Raw genomic sequence first — 19,494 nt, forward strand, 5'->3', positions numbered from 1 at the left:
TCAACCGCTATCCCATTCCATAATGTAGTTTTCTGTGTAACAGCAAACTTGCTCAGAAGTGATAAGAATATTCTGACTAAATAATCTTTTCAAAAGACCAGTTAAGTTTTTGGTTAAGACAGGTGGAAACCTGTCCCCTGCATGTACACAATAAATGATTACACCAGTATTTGAGTCACCTGGCTAAATCAGAAAAAAATCCAAACACACTGTATCGTTGTGTTTACCCAGGAAAGCTGACTTACTTGTGTTCACAAGTGGGCAGTGTTCACAGGGAACTCCCCAAGCTTTGCCCAGGGAGCAGCAACAGGAGGCCTTGGAAACACCTACTCCAATCTCATTGCTGCAGAAAGTGCCACCGTTATCTCCACGAGTTTTAATGTCCAGGTAACAATTGCCAGATCGTGTATCTATTCAGAATGCACATAATGACAAACACATGAGAGAGAAAAACACATCACATCATCTCAGGATGAGGGATACCTTCAGATGGCTCTCATTTCTTTTAGGACAGCCAAAGCAAGTAACTTGTGCTGTCCATGAGGGCCCAGCTTTTCCCACTTAAGACAGGACAGTGGTACCCCATTCCTTGGCTTTGTTGGACTTCTCACAAAGCAGGGAATTTATTCAGTGTGACCAAGAGCAGTAGCCAGGCCTTTTCTTATTCTGATTTACACTTTTAGCCATGCCTTTTCTTATTCTGATTTACACTTTCATCCACATTTGTACATCCTTCTGATTCCAGAAACCCACTGCGTTCTCCTCTCCCTGACGTTATCAACCATGAAAGCATCTACTAAATGTTACGGATATCAAATACATTTGAATATGAGAAGCATCCCTACACCCTCTTAAACAAGCAAAAGCCAAAAAATATCAGGAGATTACTAAGTAGTTGGAGCGTAACACAAAAGCATTTCCATTGCTTGTGAAGCTGCACCTAGCCAAGCTGTGTTCAGTGCTCCAAGAGCATGGGTGGCTTTGTGCCGTAGCTCCATTCGCCTGCCATCTTGGGGCCAGCTGGATGGTGGCTTAAGCTTGTTTTTTTGAAAATTTAAACTTGACTCATGCCTGCTGTAAATTGTGGACAGCTGTAAAAAGCCCCAAGGGGTTGGCTCTGGCAGCCGGGCACTGCTGGCAGGCTACATCACTCTGGACATACTCCTGCTGCACTATTACAACTTCTAAATCGGGGGCATTGGGGTGGGAGTTGGAGAGTATATTCCAGCCCTTTTCCATGACCTGGAACATTATTCCTAAGCAGTTAGCCTTGCAGCCCCTCTGTCCAACTTCACTTACAAATAACATTTGTAAATGGTCTCTTACCAACACATCCAACGCGGGTGGGATTCAGCTCAAAATCAGGAGGACACTCACAGGTGTAACTACCAGCAGTATTGATACAGGTGCCACTGATGCAGGTTGTGGGATCAGCACATTCATTAACATCTGCAACAAAAAACAGCACATGGTAAGCAAATATTCTAGGACAGTGCAGACCATGACATACCAGGTATCATATGCTGGCCACCACAAAGTTATGAGATACTGATCTCCAGAAAGCTCTAAAAAATACAAACACATTTTAGAAGACCAGTAGTCTGAGATGAATTCACCATTTCATGGAAAGAAAAAAAAAAAAAGTGTTTTTCCTGGAAAACCAATCTATGAACTAAAATTCACATAAAGTACTAAAAAAAAATACCTAAGGAAAAAATACACAACAAGGTCACAGCTTGCCATCCAGTAATGTGAATGGGAACTACAAGGCACAACACACCTTTGCCAGAGGGATTCTCTCTGCTGTTTTTCCCCTTCTTCTCTTCAGCCACTGGGATACCAGAGGTTGAAAAAGAAGGTGAAAGAGGACTATAGAAAAGGCAAGAAGGATAATCCTGTGTTAAGTAGTAGAGAAGACCATATTTTTCTATGCCCAGTTTGATTAGTATAGATTTTAAAAGGAGTTTCCTAAGGAACTGACCATGACACTCACAGAAAGTTATAAAGCATGTTGTTCAAAATTATCTTTACCTGTGCAGTTACCACCACTTCTGTCCAACTCGTAGCCCACTTCACACTCACATCGGAAAAGTCCAGGAAGGTTATGACAAGTACCATAGACACAGATGTTTGGAAGTGAGCACTCGTCAATATCTGATAGAGGAATGGAAGGAGAAAAATATGAGGTTTCCTTATCTTTTTAAGATGCAGACAGAGAACTGCAAAAAAGGTTCAGCAAACATGGATCTGGAAGTCAACTGCTTCTGCACACCACGTAAGACCAGAAAAAATAACATGCAAGATTAATGTTCGGAGTCTAAGAAATCTAATCTATAACCTCTTTTGGGGCAAAAGGCTCCTTACAGCATCTCTGCAAGCCATGCCAGAAACGAACTGAGTTTATTAGTGGGCTAATCTGACAAGTAGCAAAACTAAACATAGCAGGAGATATGCTTTTAAAAAAATGATGTTTATTCTAAATCAATAGTCATCTGCAGAAAGCTGGACAACAGCAAAGGAAGAGCTTGGGCCCAAAGGTGAACTTGATGCCCATCTTCACGTTTCTGCATTTGACAGATCTTAGGTTTAGCAAGCAGAGCTTGCTTTTGTGCCTGTTGTCCAAACCATTGAATCTGATTCAGTACTTACTGAATGCCATATGCACTGCATAAAGAACAAACATTTGATACAATAAAAAAAGGTATCTGTTTACAAAGGACCTTTAAATACTGCATTTAGTGTACACATCTGAGGCATTAAGGAAAGTCTGTTTTAGCAACAGGAGCTAGGCTCTACATAAGCTATTTAAAGTTAGCTAAAAGGTTTGAAAGTAAATTGTTGCATGAAACATTATGAAATCTAATATTGTTTTAGTTTACACAAAAATTCACTCTCATAAATTATTTCTCTTGGTAGAATACTAAAAAATGCACTTTTCAGGGAGAATAAATCCTATTTATAGTGATGTACTTAAGAACTCCATCAAACATCAGTTACTGAGAGTTATTACTATGTCAGATGATACGGCTGCTTCTTCTTGACTGACTTAACTGATCAACATTATGAACTGAAGATTTCAAATGTTCCAATCAAATACAATGACCTTACTCATGTTGGTAACATGCTTATTATTCGATTTTTGTGAATCTTTGCATATGCAATGCTCTTACAAACGAGTTGCAAATAGTTAACTAACAACTGACTTTCAAAATTGAACAAATACTCATGGGATTTATTTCTTTTTTTGGTGGTCATATAAATTTTCTGTGAAGTTTAAACTTTCTTTCGTTTCAACTCCATTTCTACACCTTTCAGAAACCCTCAAAGCATGTTCACTGTATTAGCTACCAAATCAGTCTTTTTCAGCTTCATATATGCCAAGGCAATGTAACAACTTTGTCTGTTCAACTATTATGAGTAAAATGAAGAACTGCGTACAAATGATCAAGATGAAATGGCAGCTAACAGTGCTACTTGGATCACCCACAAATAATGCACCATAAGATAGGCTCCAAATGACTGTACTTTATATATACAGGAGGTATATGAACATCTAGAGGCCCATAATAAAATGAAAAAAAAAAGCAAGTACTATTGACAATTTTCATGGAGCACTCAATACAAGCACAACTGCAATCAATTGTAAGATTTTTCGAACATAAAATACAATTAAGGCAGAATTTGCTGAGTGTTGTTTAAAGCTTACAGAGAATTACCTTCACATGCTTTCCCATCCGGACTTGGCAAAAATCCCATATCACATTCACAGCGATATCCTCCAGGGGCATTGAGACACTGTCCATTTTCACAGAGATTCAAGTTTTCTGAGCATTCATCAAGGTCTGTAAAAGGAAGAGAAGTTGCAGGTTTTCAGTAAACATAACCTTCTCACCAACATTTGCTTCAGCTGAAGCATGCAGTGTTCCAAGGATTTTAATCATTCCATTAGCTCTGAACACTTGCAGAAGACATTGCAATCTAGTTATGTCCAGAGGCTATTACATGTAACAGCTTGGTATATTTCTGACATGTTGAAAATACTACGTCTAATCAAAAGGAAAACTGGAGAGAGGCACAGACTCCTACAAGTAGCTACAGTTAATAATAACTGGAGGCAGTACACAGGGTCAAATTTAGACTCAGCATAAGCATGTGAATTTTATTACAGTTATTGTTTCTATTACAGCAAAGCCTGGAGGCAGCAATTGAAAAAAGAGGTTTACTGTGCAATGACCATACATACGGTAATAGGTGGTCTCCATGCCAAACATACAAAAACACTGACAAGAAGTGGCACTGAGGTGAAAACAACTTTATCAGAATTAAACTGCAGGTTAACAGCTGATGAGAAAACCAGCTTTGCTACTGGGCTACACTGCCCTTCAGACATATTATGGCTCTTGCTCTCCAGCTGAAGTTTTATACATCACAAAAACGCCCTACTTTTTGCAACAGAATCTGGCTCTCACAGAATCTCACAAGCTTGTAAATGTCCATGGCTAGCAAATCAAAGGTAGTACCTACCAGAGGAAATGCTGCAGAGGGCTTACAGAATACTTGTGTGCTTTAGTTTGAGTCCCAGCCACCTCTTGAATCCATGAACAATTAAGTATCCAAATTACAAACAAAACAAAAAAGTTCTACTCTGCAAGCACTCTATTTGAAAGATGTAGTTTAAAGACTCCTGGAAATCATCATATGGGAAATTAACAAAGAGCACTGGGCTATGAAGGCCACTAAGGAAGCTGAATCAGATTCAAGAGTAAATTAGACAGAGAGAATTAAACAGAATCCCAGGGTCCATTTATAATTTGGAATGATTCAAATTCAGCCTTAAAACTGCTGAGCCAGATTCTCAGATGCCATAAAAACCTGCTGTAGTTGATCGAGTGCTGCTGATTGGCACCAGCTGAAAAACTGGCCCACCAGCTGTCTATCAGAGCTTTATACCAGAGTCACCCTCATGTAGCATCAGTAGCAACACTGATATCCTTAATGTAATATTGGGGTTCTTGATTACTAAGCTTACATGAGCTAATCTGTTCTAGAAAGCAAAAGACTGTAGTGTGGGCGGGAAACATCTCTCTAGCAATGTTTTATAATCACATTTACTGTTCATAAAATGAGGTTTCAGAAGCAGCTACTTCCATCATTCTAAATGACAGCACTGCATCCTGACACTGTCTCTCAGTAAAAGAGGACCCACACCACACACTCGCTTGTGGAAAGAACAAACATTTTTAGGCAGTTTTACGAAGCAATTTCAATGCATGTGCCCTATTATTTAAATATTAAGGTGGGTAGCCAATGGACTGGTCTACTAAGTAGCCAAATTATATTACTCCAACTAAAGGAGAAGTTCAAGGAAAACTTGCACTTTATCAACTGAAAAAAGTAATAGCTTTAGACTAGGTATAACACACAGTATTTCTTTCAACTTGTGGCAACTTAGGTGAAGTAGAAGACAATGGAAGATGACATATTAAGAGAATAATTTCAAATGCTTAAAAGCTGGTTTTGTGTATTGAATTGTAGACTAACTTAGGTTGCAAGGGACCACCAGAGGTCATTCAATGTTCCTAAGAAAACTCACCTGTACAAGTGAAGCCATCCCCAGTATAACCTTCTTTACACAGACAGCGGTAAGAGCCCATTGTATTCTTGCAGTCAGCATGTGGGCTGCACATGTGGGTTCCATTGGAGCACTCATCCAGATCTTTAAAATAATACAATTTAAAAAGAAAAAAAAGCAGCATTAGTAAAAAAAAATAGATAACGAACACAAACTTTAACTAGCGCATGGCTCACAGATGGTCTACTTTAACAATCTTTCATAATAAAACCCACATATATGTAGGGTCACCTGAGTGGAAAAGCTGGCACAGCTTACCCACAGCCCAACAACGTAACTGTGAATGAGGAAGCTGCAGGGCACTCTCAAAACTAAGACCTGTATCTTGTTTCCACAAGGAGCACCAGGAAACCTCTCACTGTCTCCCATCAACTGCCTTCAAGGACACGGTATCTCCCTCCTTGATCCAGTCTGTTTCACCAATTCACATGCCAAACATGAGATAATGCTGATTTCAGAGTTACTATGGCAAAGAATTTGTCCTCCAACGGATCATGTCAAATCAACATTAACAACCTTCATAACCATTTGCCTTCTCAATTTATAGGTGTGGTATTGGTTTTTCCAGAATTGGTAGGACCCAGTCTTGTCTGACCTTACAAATAAATACAAATGCATATGACACTCACCTGTGCACTTGATGCCGTTTCCAATCCAGCCAGGGCTGCAGCTACATTTGAAGCTTCCTGCTGTATTTGTACATATGGCATGTCTATCGCAGTTATGGGCTCCAATTTCACACTCGTTGATATCTGTAAAAACAGAAAGATGTTTGAAGAGCTCATGGCTCAAACTTTCTCATATCCAGCTGATACTGGAATTTCCCAAGAAAGACAGTGCAAACATGAAAGCAAGCCTGCATTTCTTTAGAACATGACATTTAAAAACGAAGCAGAAGAGAAATAAAATCACAGCAACAAAAAACAAAGAAGCATGTAGCATATTTCAAACACATGCTGCCCTACTATCTATTTTTCTGATGGGCATATAAAGCAGTACTTCTGCAGTTCACTCCAAAGCCTGGTAACTTTCATATTCAAGGAGAAAAAGAGTAACTCAGGTTTTCCTTCTTTTTCTAACTGGTGAGCTCAGAAAGAATGTGAGGCCACAGCCTTTGTGAATAAGAGGACCAGCATTCATAAAGATTACCACTGCAGGTATTCAGCATCCTGAGATGTGTTTGTCAAGCAGCTCTGCAATACGTTGTAGCTCAAATTTGATGAATAAGTGGTGTGAACACCTGTGCTCCTCTGACAACAGAAAGATACCATTACAACGTACTGGCTTGCATCTTGACCATCCTTTAACATGACTGAAAGAAAGAAGACAGCTTTCCCATCTGCCCATCCTGGAGTCCACAGAGAGTGACTCAGCCCAGCACCACCTGCAAACTCTTGCTTGGATTATCTCTAGGTACTTAACAAAGCCAGGTTCTGTTTTGCTAGAGACTGTGTGGAAGGTGGAGGATGGAGCTGTACCATTGTATTTAATGTGACAGCTAATGAACGCAAAGTTCATCAGGTATGCAGTTTATTAAGAACTCAGGAAACCTAATACAATGGAAAAAAGTCAGCATCCTTGGAGACACCAGGCAGCAAGTCATCTAATCTTCAATGTAGGAATTGGTGCCAGCACACTCTATTTCAGTACTTGCTATTTTCACCTTGTTTTCATTCTTGGGCATTTTCTGGCAATGTCAAAATACATAGACAAAAACCCTCCAACCTGAACTCCATTCTTCCTTGTCACAAAGCAGTATTAATGTCCCATATAAGTAACTTGAAGAATGTATAAACTGAAGGCAAAGTTTTCAGAAATTATACTGGTAACTAAAACAAAACTGGCAGGAATTTTCTTAGACATCTGAGCTATGGATTTCACAGTGTTTTCTACAACCAAACTCTTTCTAACTGTGCTTTACTTCTGTGCAGGATATAAATTATCTAGAATTCACATCAAACCACATAATATTTATACCATCTTTTTCAGCCCTTCCAGGTGCCTTTGCTGTTGTAGTAAGCCGGAACATCTCATTATCTAGAACAGCCGATGGAAAGGGAAAACGGGCTCACAAACTCTGCATGATTCCACAGATGAAAACCCAGCTCAGGCCCCTCTTGAGAAGATGATTAAGAAAAGGTATCAGCCATTAAAAAGTAACCTTTGCGGTTCTCAGCCCCAAAACCACAGATTCCAGTTTCCGTACCATTGCACTTAAAAAACAATTAGCTGTTTAAAGAGGGCAAGAAAGTGGAGCCTTAGACGAAAGAGTCCAGGTCCATCTTAACCATATCTTTCATACCTCTTTCTTAGGTTTTTCTGTCCTCCCTTCTTTAGACAAAAGGCTCAGAGTCCTTTCTCCATGCCCTGTACATATATTTTATCTTTTCACAAAGGCTACATGTGACTCTGAGAAGCAGACAACATCCATCTGTCATCTTATAATAAAAAAATCAAGTCCAGAAATTACACAAACCCCCTGTTGGTTTGGGTTTTGGGATTTTTTTATTGGTTGGTTTTGTGCTTGCTGGGTTGGGATTTCTTGTTTTGTTTTGTGGTGGTGGGTTTTTTTAAAGTCTGTATAGCGGAATTGCATCAAAACCTTATTTTTTCTGGTTTTCTTTCTAAATGAGACATTGCTCTGAATCAAAACCCCAGACATGAGTATTCCCATGATCTGAATGCTGATGTCTAGATAGAGATCTAAATCTGGCAGCTGGAATCTACTATTTATGAATGTTGACTTCACCAACAAGCTTGAAAACATGCAAATGGACACTTACTTTTTAAAACTTAAAAAAAGGATCAGGAGCAGATAATCTCAGAGCATATTTGCCTTTAGCATGTGCAAAAACTCATACGAAGATAACATCGCCCTAAACAGGAAACTAGTGTCTGTCAAAAATCTTTAGGGTGGTCAGAAAAAAAACACCTCATTTTGGCTTGGACTGGAGGGAAAGACTAGACGGAATTTCAAGAGGTCAGCTACAGTATACGTTGACAGTATATGCTGACATAAAAAAGCTGAGGCAAACACTCTGTATTTTAACCTTTACGTGATTTTATCCCCAAACTGCGAAACCACTGCTAACATTAGGATTGCACTGTATTTGATTGTTTGATGCTTTGAAAAGTACAAACAATCACATGCTTCCTTATACCCTGCGGAGCACAACGAAACACCACAAAAAACATCATCAGTGGAGAGATTGCTGCCAAGCTTTTTTTTTGAAACCACCAGCAAACACAAACAGAAACTTGCATGCAACAGCTACACCACAGTGAAGTCATGCTCAGGCTCCAGTTTCAGGCAATCTAACCCAAATTCTCAACTCTACACAAAGGGACTGTGGATTCCAACCCATCCCACCTCACGCTGACCCACTAACACTTTGCTCCTGAGAGCTCCCACTAACATCTCTCAGTGCAACAGCAGCACTTGTTCCTCTATCAGCTATTTCACACACACACACTAAAAAGTTTGGAATCTTCTGGGGGATGAAGGTTGCAAGCACAAATCCATATCCAAAACCATGGGTATTTATAGTGGGATCAACTTTCTCAGAGATCATCCACTGAACTGCTATTCCACTTGCTTTGAACAAAATCCTGAAATCCTTTTCAGCTTTTCAGGAAAAAAATTCAATAGATTTAAATGCTTTTTGACTGGGTAAAGATCAAATAGGGAATGCAATGTATATATTCTAATACCATCTACCTCTACAGGGATATCAGAGAGCTTATTTCATTGATGCATGGAAAGTTTTTCAGATACTTTAATGAAAGCTGATTGAGGCATATAAAATACCATCACTGGCTTCATCCCAGATTTTACTTATTTTCAAAGCTATCTGTGTTCAACTTTTTGCTATAATTCCTATTCTCTCCTTTCATTGCACAGATGAGTTATAAGCCTAAATTTATTGCACTGCAATTATTTCCAAGGCAAAAGAGATCTCAGACCAAACACGGTCCTGTGTAAACGGGGCAGTAAAATCAATGGAATTTATGCCTGCTTATACTGGAGCTTAATATGGATTTATGTTGCCATAAGTGTTGAATTATGGCTTCACAGAATGAAACAAAAAGGAGAAGTTGAGCTCTGTAGGGGAAAAAATTAACTCAATATAAATATCTTTAATAAAAGCAAGAGTTCAGATTGTGCTGTCTGTACATGGCAGTACAAACAGTACTACACTCTTCAAACACTCCAACTATTTTTATATAATTGTTTGAAGACAAAGGCATTACTCGGTCTGAGTAAAGGTATCATGACCCAAAAAGCACACAGGAGGACACAGGGTTTCACACAATGATGGCCTATTCCCATTGACTTCAGGGGGATTTTCACTGAAGAGTAAAGGAGTGAGTCACTGATTTATATCAGCATTCTCCTTCTGCCTCCAGTATGAGGCCTTGACAAGCCAAGGAAAATTAAGACATTCCAATGAGAGACTGACACTGCATCCTCAGCAGTCCCATTGTGCCCCAAGTCCTGCTGCACACATGTTCTCAGCTTTGTAATTGCACAACTCCCATTAATACTAAGGGAGTTGTCTGCTTACAACAGATGAGAATACGCATGATAAATAGTATGCAGATCTGACATCATAATAATCCCAAGCACTCCCGGGAAAAAAAACCTGTCAGTCACCCTATTTTGTTGGCTCCTTCAGTTCTCTTCTCTGGACAAATATTTTTTCCCTCAAGCCTTTGGCAATTAATAAAGCATCTCTCCCATTAATGACAGAGGCACAAATTTTTAGGGCTGTGAATGTGCAGCAAGAATACATGTCACATATACCTGTCATGTTGGCACTATGCTTGCAAACATGGCAACCAAAGGAAAGAAATGGCTAGCCAGTATCTGCACAGCGCATCCCTACACAGTCTGGAAGTGGATCATTAAACTCAGTCAGAGAGCAGCATGAGGATAAATTGCTGTATTCTCACCTATACTCTGGAAACATCCAAGTCATTCTTCTGCATTTGAACAGAATGAGAGTGAAAATTAACTCATGAAAATTCACATGTTCATCACGAGGTATGAAATCCTCAGGGTACTCTATGTACCATTTACATTTTCTGAGGATTTCATTTGGGCTTCAGTAGTCTATAAGGATCCTCAGCAAAGTGTGAATTTAATTCAGACTCTGCCTATAAATCAGGAGTTTTGTCAGGAATTATGCAAATCCTTAAGCATTTTCTGACTTTAATTTTTTTGGCCCTCTCTGCATATTTGTGCATTTTATCACACTGACGTTTCACTGGTATTTCAAGCCAGGGCCCAATTCCCACAGGGCCAGTCGTCTGGTGGAAGTCACAAGGCATTTCCTCCTCCTGGGTTGCTGCCCATGTAATCAGGTAGGTAAAAGGGAAGGCTTTCCAGAGGGAGAAGGCTGTGAATTTCAACTTAGCACCCACACAAGTACAGAAATATATGAGAGAATTACACTATTGTGTTCTCTAAACCTGTAAAATTGTTTTCTCCCTTGGAATCACTGTTGGATTTTATTCAGCATACTGCACCGTAAGCATCTCTTGGAGTTTCACATGGGGCCATTCTGTTGTTGCCTGCTATCCCTCCTTACGTCATCAGCACACTGGGGCGCAGCATGTTATTGCTGGACAGGCGCCTACTCACAATACACTCCTTCTGTAATACCCCATTTGGCGGGCAGCATCTTAATATTATTATCTTCTGGTATTTGGCCTGACACAGCCAGCTCCCATATTCACAAGGGGAAATGTATTTGTTTCACTGATACCAGCACTCTCTTGTGCCATCAAGACTGAAACACAATGTGTTATTAATGGCCAGAAGCCAAAATGCAGAGGGGAGAGGCAAGCACATTATACAAGCCACAAAATGTTACAGACTTATTTCTGAGGGCAAATAACATGGCTCATCTCTTCCTTTCACTGTATCAGGTCTCCTCCTTATAACTATGTTATTGTCAGCCATGCAAGCCTGCAGTGTGCACTCACTCCTCCTGTATCAACTATCATCATCATTACTTGATGACAGTAAGTAACGTTCAAGATCAAACTCTTTAACCTCTCGTCCCACACCAAGGCTGCAGCTGAACATCTTCCACTAGTCTTTCTCCAAACAGCAGCAGCACAGCCCTCGCAGAGTCAGAGCCCAGTCTCAGCCCTCCAACTCCCTCAGCCTGCTGTGCAGAAATCCAGCTTACTTTTCAAGCACATTTATTTTTGACCTGAGAATCATCTTGGGCAACTTGAGTCCCCAAGTCCTTCTTGTTCAGTTTGACTTTATGAAAAGTGCCCTAAGCCAGTGAAAGCACAGCTCCAACAGCAGCAAACAGCAGGTCTGCACATACAGCCGTAACTGGCAAGGATGGATAGGAGAGTCAGAGAAGATCTTGTTCCTCTGTGAAAATACCAGAGCAAGTAAATCTAAGGCTCTACAGCAACAGTGAAATATTACAAATTTACAGGCAATACTCCAGAGTGGTGATGAATCACTAAATAAAAATGCAAGTGCCAATACAGGATTTCATCTCTGCACAAGTACGTGTATATTTTATTGACAGCAAAAGCAGAGATGTTTGTCATAAAGCTGGGCAATTTGGAACTGGGAAGATTTGCAGTCTTCTCTCTAGTGGCTATGTACCACTGCCTGCCTAGAAAAAACTGCTTTAAGTCAGTCTTGCCACAGTGTGCCTTGCAAATGGAAATGAAACCATTCATAGCACATTGTCTAGGAAACGTGCATATGCAGCATACAGGTTGCATCATTTTGTAAAAATTATATTTTTGTTACTAAAATCTGTCCACATTCTTAACGAGAATCAAGAAGGGAACTAACATCTGTGTGGGATGGGAATGTAAGTCAGTGGGTGGAATCTGAGTACTGTCGAATGATTGGGGAAAACCATGTTTATTTGTTAAAATGGAAACAATCAGTAATGACAAGGGAGCTGAAATATTTAGACAAAACTGTAATGGAACCCAGAGGACGTTATTTAGTTGTTCTCATGAAACAGAGAACCTCCCATTGAAAGCATTGAGCACATTTTTGTAATTTTTTTCCTCGGGAGTTCCTAAAAACTGTGGATGCTTCTGGTCAGTCCTTCAGACAGGAATTGAATCCTGGGGTCAAGGTGCTGTAAGCAAAGTCCCTCAAGAAGTCCTGAAGGATGCTCTCCTGGTCTGTAATACCCAAGTATGGGAACTTCAGCTCTGCTCTAACACCGTGCAAATATTTGGTGGGGAATTCAAAAGTCTCCACCAGTAAATCACACCCTTTAAAAACCAGAATGCAAGAATCTGCACACTGTAGTCACAATGGGACCCATATCTACAGAGTTTCTTCAGCATGAAACCAGCACAGAAAGTTCCTGCTCTGCTTCCTCTCTTTTCTTACTTAAATAGGAAAGATTTTGGTAATATGAGTATGTGATCCCATCTGAGCTGCATCAGCATAACTGATACTTCACATTTTTGTCTTAGACCACTCACCTCTTTCATGTTACTGAGCCCTCTACAGCACCTGTTTTAATTAAGGTCTCCTGGTGGTTTTCCTGGGGAGTGCCATCCTCCCTGTGACACCAGCATAAAGCCAAAAGCAACAGAGGATGGGCTGAAGTAAAGATAAAGACATGAGGTGGTGGGAAGAGCCCACGTGGGATGGACACTGGGCTTGGCTGGGACCAAGACAGAGGGATTTCCTTGTCTCTCCTTTAACAAAAGAGTATTGCTTGGGACATTTGCCACTACTCTGCATTACATGATGCCAAAAGGGTGGCTGTTTCCAGGCACTTCCCCAGAAGGTATATCTCAGATTCCTTCCCTACCTCCATGACTGTTCTCTGTCTTTTGCCTTCTACTAGTTGTTTCATCTTCCTTGACTGCTCCTTAGCTGCGCCATGTGTAACTGATCAGCACGAGGGTTTTCAGGTCTAGAGTACTGAAGATCTTCATATAATTTAGCACAGAAACAAAGAACGTTGAAATGTTGGTCTACAGGGTACAATTAGGGATTTCTTGGATTTAGATCACTTCATATGTAAGTCAAAGGCAGCTGTTACTAATGCACAAATATTCGTCCATGGTCCAATATGCAAAGTATAACTCCAGCTCTCAGACTGTTCTACGAGAGCTGTAAAAAACCAGCTTCATGTATTTGGGGCACTTACAGAAGTATATTATTAACTCTACAATAAGGACAGACTAGGAATAAAAGTTTGTCTCAAAGACATTGCCAGAAAAACGTTTATTCTAAGTCTACACTAAAAATTATATTAAACATATGTTTGCTTTCATATTTGGGCAAAGCCTCAGACTCTCAACACCTTGGCTAGAGAAACCCGCACTAGGATTATTAATATCATGCCCTCGGAGCCTGTATATTTGAATCTCATTTCTGTTTGCTGGCAATACAAGAAATAACGTAAATTCTGAATTTGCTGATATAATGTGGTTGAGTATCTGTATTGCTGCCACTTTGCAAAAACTGAAAATATATTTTAGCATCTATTTGAAGTCATCTGTGTTTGCCAAAATAATGCTTGGAACAGATACCTGTTATTTGCATGCATAGTGTACTATTAACTAATCCAAATGCACTGAGGTTCTCAGGAGCCTGTCAAGTTACAGCAAGAGCGTTTTCTGTTCTTTTAAACCAACGATACAGTAATAAGCCCAAGCCACTGAAGTTCAGCAGAATGCAAGCTCAGCAAATTTGGATAGGAGATACAACATTTAGCACAACTAATTGGAAAGCAGCACAGTGAGAGAAGCTTTTGAACACTAGAGGAAAAAAAAAAAGCATGCAGACTCAGAAGTTTAACTAAAAGTTACTAATTAAAAACATACCTGTGCAACCAGTTGTGCCTTTCTTGCCCGAATATCCCATATCACAATGACAGATAAATGAGCCCTTCGTATTTTCACAGGTTCCACTCAGACAGATGTTTGGATGCAGATCACACTCATTAACATCTAAAAAACCCCATTAATTAAGATTCATTAAACAAAATTCTTAAAAAGTAGCTGATTAAATCTCTTGAGCTATAATGTTCTGATATAAAATTGGGTCTACATATGCAAAGAGAAAACTGCTTAGGTAAGTTATTCCATACCTAGCATACATTTTGAGATCTGGTTTAACACAGCTATGTTACCATACCTGTATCAATATACATATATTAATATTTCCATGGCATGATCTGCCTTTCTGCAAACACTTCCTTTCTGCAAGCACTCTTTCAGCTGAGCTGCATAAAAACCTCACTGGAAGAGGACCCAAAGATACAATACTACAGATCATCATGTTTGCATCCCAATCTATAGGAATATACAGAGATTACCTCTCCATTTGATAAACACAGCTTGTGCAAGGGGGCTGGTTCTATGGTCAGGTGGCCAAAATAAGCTCATAAGTGCAATACTCTTAAAATATAATTGCCTGCCTACTTAGAAAGAGTGCCTTAATAAGGAATTTTTCCCTAGTAAATGCAGTTTGGAATACATGCACTTTCACTCACCTATGCAAGTCTTCATGTCTTCAGATGCCATGAATCCATCATAGCAAAGACACCTGTATTCTCCTGGGATGTTTGTACACTGGCCTCCATCACAGATGTTAGGATTGTCTTCACACTCATCAATATCTACAGGTAAAAATCAGATTAAAATATGCTAACTTTATTCAATGCAACTAATCATAATCATGGCAAGCAAGCATTTTAATGCTCTGGTAAGTACAATGAAGACTGAATCCTTGCAAATAACTGAACGGTACATTGCATAACTGTCCTGATGAGTGAGCTTCTCAACTCCAGCTCAGCGGCAAACACTCCCCTCTGACAGGAATCAACTTTGTAGGTAAAAAAGTCATTGACATAAAAAAAAAAAAGCCCAACAACATAACAGAAAACCACATGGTCACACACAACTGGATACAATCCATCATTGTTGAAGTCAATGGAAGCTCTGAACTCAAATTCAGTGACAAAAATGTCAAACTTTACAGAGCTTAAAAAAGTCATCATACATGTAGAATACCTCCACAGGTCTCCTGGTGTGACAGACTGGAAACACAGAGTTAAACTCATGATGGGAATAATATTTCACTGAGACTTTTTATGGGGATTTTTTTAGCATTTCAAATGACTAGCCCAGCCAGCCATATAGTTATATCCTCTAGCATGAAAGTTGTTTTCTCAGTTCATGAAATTAGCCATCACTAATTGGGGTCAAGCTGCAGAAGCAGATACTTTATAATATTAATGCAGCCATGGTAAGATCTGAATTTTTTTCAGAGTCCCTGGGGTTCTATTAGTGTTCCTTCTAAAACTCCCTAGAATTGACATGTGTCAGCACCAGCATGGACCAGCAGCAGCAAGAATCAGAAACTCTGCCTAGTGATATCATGGGAAAAAAAAGCAGCAGAAAAAGGACAAGATTCAGGAACCCTCTCCAAGAGAAAGAGTGTAACTCATTATCAGACTGCTCTGTTCTGGATTGCAGTAATTATGCAGCTGCAGAAGATAAACTCACTTTAATTCAAAATATTGTGTTCATTATTCTTCGGTATTTCTAGCAGCTAGTGCTTGTGTGGACACACAGCTTCTGCAAGGAAAAAGGCTGACCAGTCCCTGTTGATCAAACAAATAATGTTGGCATGGACACTAGCCTGAAGATGTTAACTTGGAAGAGAATTTGAGTTAATATGCAAAAGTAAGCTCTAGAAATGGGGATAATAATTACAGAAATAAAGAACTTTATTTATTAACCTGCCACTGTACTGATTTCACAGTTGAGGGAAAATCAGCTGACAAAGAACCTGTTGTTTCTCCTAATTGAGCTGATTATTTATGCATAACCTCACCAATTCAAACCTGACCTACAACTGAACTGAACAGCATTCTTACCAGTTCAATTATCAAGAAATACATTTTGTAATGGGTTCCAGCTCTGTGTGATGTTAAAGATAAAAGACATGTTCACACAACTGCAAAATAGGTGTTTTGCTTACTCAGGTCACAGTGCTACTGTATTCTGTACCATGCACAAACATCTAAAACAGTAAAACCAGATATTCAGTGAAATGAGTAGAAAATGCCACAAAATACAATTTTTTTGTGTTTTCACTCAGTTTGGACAGAGACAAAATTTCAGGATGTGGAGTTTGAATATTCACCAGATGGTTCTGTGTGTAATTAACATCTTTTCAAGAGAAAGGAGTCGTATTTTTAGATACTAAAAAGGTGCTAAAAGTGACCCCTCGCATCTCTGGATATTTTCTTAGGCATAGTTTGACTTGTCATCCAAAGGTGTTCAGTGTTTTTACTATTTAAGCCTTTTCACGTGTTGGCTATGGTATGCAAGTCTTTCTTAGAGAAGAGTATGAAAATTAATAGCTAATAGCTATTACTGGCTGGCCTATAAATGAAATATTATTTTTCAAAGTCAAGGATGGATATAAATATGTAAAAATTCACAACTAAGATCAGATACTTTTTAATTCCTCATCCTCGTAAGATCTGACCACAGAGTTCTATGGATATGTTTATGGTCAAGTTAATGGGTGGACAAACCCACTGAAAATACATTCCCTTCCCAGAACAAAGGCAATTGTTTCGTCCCTTTTTCATTTTGAGAAGAGAAATATTTTCTATTCCAAAATTTTTAGTTTAATAAGCAGTCAGGTGCTCTAAATGACCTGCTGTGTTATGAGGTTTAGAGATGTCTCTTGAGTGGCTAAGGGCAAACAGGAAAACAGCACAAATCTGTTTCTAGGCAGTAGACTTGAGATCCCTAAGACTGTCCAAGTATACACTTGGGTCATTTGGTCCCCAGTCAAGCCAAGAAGATGAAAACAGACGAGTGGCTAAGAGACCCTTGCTTGCTCCCTCCCTCCTTCCTTCCTTCTCATGTCCCTCTAATCCTGTCACTTATGTTTAGATTCTGGCTGAGGCACAATTTTGATCTTTATTTTTGCATTGAAAAAGTGCTCAATGTTTGGGCAAGGTTTTCACTAACTTGCCTTTTCTAGAAACTTGACCTAAACCAAACTATTTCTAATCCATGTATTTTCAGTTCTATAATATTTAATTCTGGGGTCAAATGTACACTTTTATTAGTTGATTTCTTTCTTTGAGCAAGGGTCCAATGCTTGCTCAAGACTGGCTACTTTTATATCTTTCTGACAGTACAAGCTACCATGGGGGGACAAACTATATTTAACTATGCTTTAAGACTCTTTTATCTTTTGGAATAGTAGCAAATGGCCTCAGGGTAAATGAGACCCTGTTCAGAGGTCTATAAATATTTACAAATTCTAAATATGAGCTCTCTCTATTAATTTGGTATAGAAAACTCTCCATTTGTCCAACTATAAAGGCAATTCTATTCCAAGAGATTAACCCTCTTACATTTCTCATGCTCTTCAAGGAGCTCTTGGACGGAATTGGCAAACAGCTGGCAAACATTCACATGCCTCAGCGGGCCAGTGGTTGTGCAGCAAGAAATCAGAGAAGAATAGAGTAGAACTATCTTTCCAGTAACCTATGTGGAAATCACCAAGTACAATTCACTTCCTGGGATTATGACTCCCAGACTCCCAAAGGAGAATACCCATTACAGAGCTCAGAAAATTTTCTCACATTTCTAAAGTTTTCTTAGCTGTTTCCTAAGACAGATTCATGCTATTCAAATTTCAGTTTGTCTGAAAGTCAGTTTTGAAGTAATGCAGCATACTTATATTTGACAAAACAAAGAATTATAAACAGGAATTTTCTAGCTTGCTTAAGAGCAGATACCATGCAACCACAGAACAGGGCAATCAGCTCCTTTTTCTAGCGTTTGTCTATTCTCTCTCCAATATAACCATACAGCAGCACACATGCAGAGAGTATTTTGGCTTCTGTTTATGATGATTCTTTCCATTGACTTCAACACATTTTGGATTTTGATTCAATGTAATACTTTAAGGGAGAAAATTTATCTCCTACTGAAAAAAATTACAGCTTTTCATTATAAAACTCAAAATCAACCTATAAAACTTTCTGCAATTATGAACAATCAATTCCCTTCAAAGCAATTCAGTCTGCAGTTGTTCATTTCTGGTACTTTGGAGATGCTTATTTTAGGAAAAGAGCTTCACTTTCCATGCGTTAACTGCTGTTTGTTTGGGTTTTTTTGTGTTTTTTTTTTTTTTGTTTTTACAGTATATTTGTTATAAAAGCTTTAATCTTAAAAAGAAGGTCAATTTTTAAACTACTGAAATAAACCCTTCCAGTGAAAAAGTTCCCAAAATCTCCCTTACCAGTGCAAGTCCTGTGGTCTGGCATGAGTGCAAAGCCTTGTTTGCAGCTACATTCATAGCTGCCCTCAGAGTTTGTACAGAAGTTCTCACAGCCACCATTCATTATGCTGCACTCATCAATATCTAAAAAGGAGAAAATTACAGTTAAAACCCACAATACCTTCTACTTTAAAGCATGTTTCAAGTACACACTTTGAGTCAGTGTCCTGGTTTCAGCTGTAACAGTTATTTTTCTTCCTAGTAGCTCGTGCAGTGCTGTGTTTCAGCTTTAGTCTGGGAACAGTGATGATAACACACTGATGTTTTAGTTGTTGCTAAGTCACGCTTACCCTGAACAAGGACTTTTCAGTCTCATGCTCTGTCAAGTGAGGAGGGGCATGGGAAGCTGGGAAGAAGCAGACAGGACACCTGACCCAAAGTAGCCAAAGGGGTATTCCATACCATAGCACATCATGCCCAGTATAGAAACTGGTGGGAGTCACCTGGAAGGGACTGATCACTGCTCAGGTTGGGCTGGGTATCAGTCAGTAGCTGGTGACCAATTGTATTGTGCATCACTTTGAGC

General features: G+C 39.3%; 1 protein-coding gene across 2 annotated transcripts in view; it reads right to left on the minus strand.

Annotated features, from left to right (window-relative positions):
* The window catches only part of FBN1 (fibrillin 1), a gene marked incomplete at both ends in the record, with an annotated part of 153,540 nt that overhangs the window by 31,592 nt on the left and 102,454 nt on the right, over positions 1-19,494 (minus strand). For both annotated transcript variants that reach the window (XM_080626640.1, XM_080626641.1), the window contains 9 exons: positions 246-410; positions 1,327-1,449; positions 2,032-2,154; positions 3,717-3,842; positions 5,594-5,716; positions 6,262-6,384; positions 14,474-14,599; positions 15,145-15,270; positions 18,930-19,052. In XM_080626640.1, the coding sequence (XP_080482766.1) occupies positions 246-410; positions 1,327-1,449; positions 2,032-2,154; positions 3,717-3,842; positions 5,594-5,716; positions 6,262-6,384; positions 14,474-14,599; positions 15,145-15,270; positions 18,930-19,052 (1,158 nt within the window). The remainder of the gene's footprint in view (positions 1-245; positions 411-1,326; positions 1,450-2,031; positions 2,155-3,716; positions 3,843-5,593; positions 5,717-6,261; positions 6,385-14,473; positions 14,600-15,144; positions 15,271-18,929; positions 19,053-19,494) is intronic.

Source organism: Psittacula echo (genome assembly GCF_963264785.1).
Source record: "Psittacula echo genome assembly, chromosome: 10".
NCBI classification, from domain to species: Eukaryota; Metazoa; Chordata; class Aves; order Psittaciformes; family Psittacidae; genus Psittacula; species Psittacula echo.